At 38.1% G+C, this 8,538-nt stretch overlaps 1 protein-coding gene across 1 annotated transcript; it reads left to right on the top strand.

Annotated features, from left to right (window-relative positions):
• The first annotated feature begins 4,809 nt into the window (after positions 1-4,809).
• LOC306638036 (serine/threonine-protein kinase NLK-like) lies at positions 4,810-7,615 on the top strand. Its single transcript, XM_079101112.1, has 2 exons — positions 4,810-5,920; positions 7,408-7,615. The coding sequence occupies exon 1, from the start codon at positions 4,928-4,930 to the stop codon at positions 5,846-5,848; it is 921 nt and encodes a 306-aa protein (XP_078957238.1). The 5' UTR covers positions 4,810-4,927; the 3' UTR covers positions 5,849-5,920; positions 7,408-7,615.
• The last annotated feature ends 923 nt before the right edge of the window (positions 7,616-8,538 follow it).

Here is an 8,538-nt window from a genome sequence, read left to right as displayed (position 1 = left end):
CAAGACTGCTCAAAGATCCCTTCATCTGATATCATATTTGTATGCCCCACCTATCTCCTGGTTCACCCCCAATGTGCTAAAAAGCCCCTCTCTTCTGCAGGGCTGCCTTTCTCTCTTATCATTCAACCTATCAAGAAATTGAAACTTCTTCAAGAAGGTTGTCACTGATTAGATAGGCAGGGGCTGGTGATTTCTGATTTCTGATAATTCCTCCATCTTCTCTGCTGCCATATCATATTATAAATATGACTATTATAAGACCTAGAGCATTAGTTGTGTCTACTCCTCTGGATTATATATCTCTTTATAGCAGACAGCATGACTCACTTAAGTTCGTATCTCCAACATCTACCACAATACCCAGCACATGATTGTTACTCGATAAATACTTAGATAAAAAAATGTAGTGATGATTGTGGGGTGGAGATGGCATGGAGTGGGGGGTAGAGGAGGGATAGTTACCATCTCATTAGGATTTCTATTACAGCTTATTTTATGACAGTTAAAACACTACACATGGACAATGAACATACAGAGGAAGGAGATACTATTATGCTATTTGAATATTAGTAGTTGGAATAGGGAAAATGCTGTATATAGGAAATAGTTACCTTTCATGATGCTATTTGAGAAAAAGAAAATCAGACAGTTGAAATAGAGGGGGATGAGGAAGGACCTTCTGAAGAGAATCAAATCTCCTGAGTGGTCTCAGAGCTGCTCACATCCCTGCACAGGTCCAGCTGAATTTGAAAGCGCATGGACTTCTTTTTCCTAAACATGCCCATTATGCAGTCCCTTCGTATATGGGATAATTTACTAGCTGACAAGGGAGCTGGAGGGAGGTACGAGGAGAATTAGAATATAAGATTGCTTTGGGGTATCTAAGCAAGTTGGAAGAAGTGAGAAAGGAGTTGTTATGTATTGAATTGTGTTTTTCCCCAAATTCATGTGTTGAAATCCTAACCTCCAGTATCTCATAAGTGACCATATTTGGAAATAAGGCCATTTCAGATGTAAGTAGTTTAAAAAGTTACAAATGAGGTCATTTGGGAGGGCCATAGTCCAATATGGCTGTTGTCCTCATAAAAAGGGAAATTTTGGACACAGAGACCGGCACACGAGAACACCATGTGAACACAAGGGTGGCCATCTACAAGCCAAGGAGAGAAGCATGGAACAGTGTCTTCCTTTCTTTCTCAGAAGGAACCAGCCCACCAAGATTGATCTCAGACTCCCAACCTTCAGAACCATGAGACAATAAATTTCTATTTAAGCCACCCACAGGAACTCTAGCAAACTAATACAGAGATGAAGGAAGATGCATGTAAAAGAGTGATTTCCTTGCCCAACGTGGTGGATCATGTCTATAATTCTCAGCACAAAGGAAGCTAAGGCAGAAGGATTGCCAGTGTAAGCACAGACTCAAGAATATTAGTGAGATCCTGTCTAGAGAGAAAGAGAGAGAGAGAGAGAATATGAAAGAAAGAGAGTGTTTGTTGGAGTGAGGTTCAGTGGCAGAGAACCCCTGGGCTCAAAATCCAGCACTGCAAGAAAAAAAAAAAAAAAAAAAGATTTCCTGAGGTCGAATTAATTGTAGACTGAAATAATAGAACTGATAAAGAGATCTGAGGAGGAAAAATGTGGACAATTGACTTCATTCCTGGAGTCAGCCAGCAGATGGCGATGTTGATTGGAACAGCTCTCAATAAAGAAGGGAAAACCCTTAGTCCACCGTGGCCTTTTCAATTTGCAGGTATTCACAGATGGGTAGCTGAGCCGCCAGGATATGGTGATTGCTGAGCTTGGAGACTACTAATAAGATGTGACCCAGCATCCCCTGAGATTTTTGGAAGGCTGCAAAAGTAGGAACTTATTGGAAATATTTGTGGGGTCTAAAATCCAGGCATGAGTGCATGTGTACAGTGTGGTATGTGAATATGGAATCTAAACTTTTGCTACCTCTGTCTAAAATGCAAACCCTCTAGGAGTTTGTCATTGAGCAATTTTATTTTCATACCATCTTATATAAAGTTAGAAAATTTTTGTATTTGTGATAATAATTTATTCTTTTAAAAGACTAAAAGGGGCAGACATTTGTTGAAAGAACATTTTTAAGCCAATAGCATGTATAAAACCTGCATTATAGCTATTTAAATCTTTCAGGCATGCTCCTGTTTAACTTAGGATAGTAACATCTTAACACAAAAAATGCAACGTGCAGAGTGTGGTGGCCCCAGTCTTTAATCCCAGCAATTTGGGAGGCTGAGAGCAATTTAGTGAGGTACTAAGCCACTTAGTAAGACCCTGTCTCAAAATATAAACTAAAAAATAACTTGGTGGTAAAGTACCCCTGGGTTCTATGCTTAGTACCCCCACACACACAAAAAAATCAAGGTAAAAAAGAATCTTAAGTGACCTAGAACTAATGTGTCTATTTTTTAAAAAAAATTATTTCTTCTTTTTAGTATACATGACAGTAGGATGTATTTTGACATATTATACATACACAGAGTATAACTCCCCATTCTTGTGGTTGTACATGACGTGGAATTACACTGGTCGTGTATTCTTATGAACAGGTATTTATAAGGCACTTTTGCATATATTATTTTACTTGATCCTCACAGAATTCCTGAGATGTTTGTAAGGTATTCTTTGCTACCCCTGTTTTACAGATGAAGAAAACTGAGACTTGGTAGAGTTTAAGTAAATGCCCCAGCTCCCACAGTAGAAAAACAAAATTACAACCACTTCTTCCAACCTCAATTTAATATTTGCTAGCATTAATTAAATATTTGAGAATTCAAGAAACCATTAAAAGTTGGATGTGATGGTGCATGCTTATAATCCCAGCAATTTGGGAAACTGAAGCAGGAGGATTGCAAGTTCAAAGTCAGCCTTAGCAATTTTGTGAGGACCTAAGCAACTAGGGAGACGCTGTCTCTACATAAAATATAAAACTGGGAATGTGGTGGTTCAGTGGTTAAGTGCCCCTGGGTTTAGTCCCCAGTACCAAAAAAAAAAAAAAAAAAAAATAGAAAATAATACCTATGGTTTAAAGTTTTTGGTCTTTTTATAACTTGTGCCCTATTTGTCAAGACATTTATAATTTTTAAAATTTCATAAAATTTGAGTAGCTGGGAGTGATGATGCACTTCTGTAATCCCAACAACCCAGGAGGCTGAGGCAGGAGTATCACAAGTTTGAGGCCAGCTTCAATTTAGCAAGACTTTGTCTCAAAATAAAAAAAAAAATAAATCAAAATTCTGGGGATATAGCTCAAGTGGTAAAGAGCCCCTGGGTTTAATCCCTAGTACCTCAAAAAATCATTTTAAAAATCTATGAAATTTTAATAGGATATCAGTAAATTATATAATTAGTTTTCTGAGTAGAAAAAAATTTCAGACTCTTGAAATTGTACAAAACTGACTTGAATGTCTCTAGTTTGGAAGTTACTTAATTATCAAACTTCAATTTCCTCAATCATGAAAAACAAATAACACTTGTTTTATAAGGCTTAACAAAATATGATACATCAAGTATTTAATATCATTCCTGGTACCCAATAGGCCTTAACAAATAGGAGCTCCATTATTCCCAGTAAATGAGAGATCTTGAAGGCTTAGCGTGCAAAAAGCATGTTTTCTTTCAAGTAAATGTCTAGGAGCAAGGTCAAAGTCATCACAAGCAGCCATGGCGGGCATTCACACCCACACAGGGCTGCCTGCTGGTCAGGGAGTGTGCTCGCTTCCCACTTACTAAGTGGAGTAGAAACATTCCTCTGCCTTGAAGGGGCACATTTCTCTCTGGCTTGTCATGTGGCACCCTCTTTGGGCTTTGTGCCCTTCCCTGACACAGTGAGTGTTTCCATGTAGGAAGAAAGAACAATTTCCTATAAAGAACCCTGCTATGGATCGGAGGCTATTTTACCATAAAAGGAGCAAAATTACATGACTTCTTTAATGTCATCCAGATGATTTTCTCCTTTTCATTTTTTTAAGCTTTGCTTTTAATTCCAAAGAATTTCCTAGCAGCACAGGATTAATCTTGGCACTGTCCTGAGCTTTGCCATCATAAACAATGTTTGTTGGGCATGAATATCAAATGGAATTTCAGAATTCCATTTTATACAAACTCCTTACATGTGAATGAACATAAACAAGTTTACAAAGTGTTTAGTGTGTGTTAATTGACAGAATTTTAGAGCTAGATGCATTGGTTTTCTGTAAAGGCCCAGGTAAGAGATATTTGAGACATTGTGGGTCCTATAGTTTCTATTGGCTGTAACTAATCAGCTTTGCTCTTGTAGCATGAAAGTAGCTGTAGAAAATTCAGGCATGTGGTCTGGTTTGCATGGGTCTTCCCAATGCATATTTTGTTAGAAACGTAACACAGGGCAACAGTGTTGAGAGGTAGAACCTTTGGGAGGTGACTGGGTCCTGAGGGCTGAGGTTATCCTGGGAATGGCTTTGTTTGCGACATGAGCTCACTCTGGCCACGCTAGGATACAGTTAAGAAGGCCCTTGCCAGACGCCCAGCAGAGGCTGACATGCTCTTAATTTCCCAGAACTGTGAGCAAAATAAGCATCTATTCTTTATAAATTACCCAGTCTGTATTTCAACTATAGCAACAGAAAACCGATCAAGACTGAACGAATGTGTTTCAATAAAACTTTACTTATGGACTGTGAAATTTGAAGTTTATGTAGTTTTCTCACAATACAAAATAACATTCTTCATTTGCTCTTTCCCCACCATGTTTTAAAAAAAAAAAAAAGTGTTCTTAAATCACACTCATTGCAAAAAAAAGTCTTCCGGGAATTGAAGATGTTGTTTTTTTAAACATGATAATGTACTCTCTGCCCTTGACATACTCCAACCTCCACACATTGACTATTTTGAAGAAATATATGTTGTCACAGAATTGATGCAGAGTGACCTACATAAAATTATCGTCTCTCCTCAACCACTCAGCTCAGATCATGTCAAAGTTTTTCTTTATCAGATTTTGCGAGGTTTGAAATATCTCCATTCAGCTGGCATTTTACATCGAGACATTAAGCCAGGGAATCTTCTTGTGAACAGCAACTGTGTTCTTAAGATTTGTGATTTTGGATTGGCCAGAGTGGAAGAACTAGATGAATCCCGTCATATGACTCAGGAAGTTGTTACTCAGTATTATCCGGCTCCGGAAATCCTAATGGGCAGCCGTCATTACAGCAATGCTATTGACATCTGGTCTGTTGGATGTATCTTTGCAGAACTACTAGGACGAAGAATATTGTTTCAGGCACAGAGTCCCATTCAGCAGTTGGATTTGATCACAGATCTCTTGGGCACACCATCACTGGAAGCAATGAGGACGGCTTGTGAAGGCGCTAAGGCACACATACTCAGGGGTCCTCATAAACAGCCATCTCTTCCTGTACTCTATACCCTGTCTAGTCAGGCTACACATGAAGCTGTTCATCTCCTTTGCAGGATGTTGGTCTTTGATCCATCAAAAAGAATATCCGCTAAGAATGCCTTAGCCCACCCCTACCTAGATGAAGGGCGACTAAGATATCACACGTGTATGTGTAAATGTTGCTTTTCCACCTCTACTGGAAGAGTTTATACCAGTGACTTTGAGCCTGTCACCAATCCCAAATTTGATGACACTTTTGAGAAGAACCTCAGTTCTGTCCGACAGGTTAAAGAAATTATTCACCAGTTCATTTTGGAACAGCAGAAAGGAAACAGAGTGCCTCTCTGCATTAACCCTCAGTCTGCTGCTTTTAAGAGCTTTATTAGTTCCACTGTTGCTCAGCCGTCTGAGATGCCCCCGTCTCCTCTGGTGTGGGAGTGACAGTGGAAGATAATGTACTACTGAAGATGTAATGTAGCTTTCCACTGGAGTCTGGGATTTGCAATTCTGGAGGTTAATCATGCTTGTACTGTAATTTTACTAATGAAGTTTTAAATTAACAACCACTACTTGTATGATATGAATAATATTTAGAAATGTTACTAGACTTTTAATCTTGTAAAGTGGTTGTGCTTTTAGAAGAAAAAATATTTTACCCAGAGTTGCACATGTTTTATGAATTAGTGCAGCTGTTATGGCTCACCTCAGAACAAAAGAGAATTGAACCAAATTTGGGAGTTTGGGGTTTTTGTTTTGTTTTCTTTTTTTAAAATGAAGTGAGATTGTTCACATACAGTCAACACACACACACAAATACACACACACACAAAGGACAGTCATACATTTTGATATTTGAGCCATTCCTAAAGATTTGGGGTTTTCTAAAACTAAAGAATCTAGAAACCTTGCCTGCGACCAATCATGGAGCCACGTGAGCTGATCGTGGCTGTGCCTGGGGGAGGGGGGTAGGGTTGAGGGGCATGCCACCTAATGATCAAGCCCTATAATTAGCTTCTCATTAGAGCTGTGATGGTGATGTGTGCTGTCTAAAAACCAATGTTGTGGGTAGAGAGAATGAGTTTGTGACTAGGAGAGACTAAACTTTTGTTTTCCTTACCCAGTATAAATATATATATATATATATATATATATATTTAATCTATTTTTATTAGAAGTTTTTCTGCTCTTTCTTACATAAAAAAACCCAAGCATGCATCTTTCATGTGTGTAAATAATTCATTTCTGGGCTAATTTCAAAAGAATTCCAACATCGCTGTATAGAGAGAGAACTAGCTTGCACATTTTAGGTCTGTGAAATTTTGTGAGACTTCTCCTGCACTGGACAGTGAAAAATAATAAATAAAAGACAAAAACAAATTTTTAATACATTTAAAGCCACAAAAAAGGCACATAGGGAATTATGTCAAACGTGTTCGTGTCCTTAGGCAAAGCTGTGGGAGTCTGGAAATGTCACAGTAGTAAATAACATTACTTTTTGACAAATTCTTTTTTCTGTTGGAACACTGAATTCTTCTGTGCATATGTATATATGAATACAAATTGAAGGCCTCTACTTCCTGGAGTTATACAACTTGGCTTGTTTACCTCCACATGCTGATGATGACTATTTTTTTTTTTAAGTTCAATGTGGAGACTTGAAACTTGAATGTCCCTTCCAACTTTTATATTAAAAATAAAAAGACAAGAAAATTGAAGATCGTTTTTCACCTGTACAAGGAGTACTAATGGATCGTCTTAAAATTGGTCTAGGAAAAAACCTTGGTGTGTGTTATGGACAATTAACTGTTAAAGTTATTGTAAGTTATCTGTATTTAGCAGAGTATTTTCATCTTGAGTGATCTGAGCTGAATTTGAAGACTATTAATAAGTTATGTTTGGAAGTTTTAACTTCAATGAAGTAATTATTTGCTGTGAAAGAAACAAACATTGAATTACTAAACAAAGATGGTGCAATATCTTTGTTTTTTTTTTTTTATGAGGCTCCTGAGAATCAACCCAACTGAAGCATTTCAATTCACTTGAATGAGAAACGTGTTTAGTATCAAAAGAGCCCGAGACGACACTGGTGTGAAAGGTACAATCTCAGAGGTTGGTCAATTACCGTGGCACACTTTCTGGTCACTTTGTACAATGTAGATTTGAAGTACAGTGGTGAAAACATTAAATGTGACATTTGAAAAAAAAAAATGGGCATAATTCGCCTATTCTTGGACTTGAGGATTGTATTTTCAAAATCAGTTCTGGATTTGCCTTATAGAGCTGAGATTCTAAGTACGTAGAAATTCAATACTTTCCTCAAGTCCAACAGTTAGCGGGTTATAGAAAGCAAATGAATGCTCGTCTCCTGGTTCCTAAATCAGATTTTTTTTAAATTTTACCATGCCATTGCTTCAATAATTGCCATGATTTATACATACCTTCTATGATTTGCATGAGTGCCATCCAATAGTCCCTGTGTTAATAAAGACTTGGTCCCCAGGATGGTGCCTTGGGGGCAGTGGAACCTTTAGGAAGTGGGTCGAATAGTAAGTCCTTAGGTCACTGGGGGCATGCCCTTGAAGGGAGTTGTGGGACCCCCAGTTTCTTCCTCTCCTTTCTTTCTCTGCTTCTTGGCTCAGGAGGTGGGTGGTGGAGCAAATTACATGCTAACCTTGCCAGAGAACCCTTGCAATAGGACCACTTGATCTTAGATGAGAACCTCCAGAACCTTGAGCCAAAACAAACTGTTCCTCTTTGTAAGTGAATAGCGCTAGCTATTTTGTTATGGTAATGTGAAGCTGACTAATACAACATCCATGTAGGTGTCTATGATGAACTTGTAATTGATCTGTGAACATAAATGTCTGTCTCCAAATTAGCTCCCTGATCTCAACACGGAGAGACTTGGACTTTGTAAATTCACTTCTTCACCTGTTACTTCCCACCTTCTGTTACAGTCAAAGAAAGAATGTGAGACTACTTATGGCTTATGTTGCTACCTAAATGTCACAATATTTTGGCTAGAAGTATTCTTGAAAATTTTCTTGATTCACATCATCAAATTATGTGGTTGAAATCAAGGTCCAGAGAGCCTAAATGAACTGCACAAGAATACTCATTGGCAGGATCAA

The sequence above is a fragment of the Sciurus vulgaris genome (genome assembly GCF_902686455.1).
Source record: "Sciurus vulgaris genome assembly, chromosome: 1".
NCBI classification, from domain to species: Eukaryota; Metazoa; Chordata; class Mammalia; order Rodentia; family Sciuridae; genus Sciurus; species Sciurus vulgaris.
This window is presented reverse-complemented; position numbering and strand designations above follow the sequence as displayed.

Excerpts from the sequence above, each read along its gene's own strand:
- LOC306638036 (XM_079101112.1), top strand. The coding sequence starts at position 4,928 with ATGCAGAGTGACCTACATAAAATTATCGTCTCTCCTCAACCACTCAGC.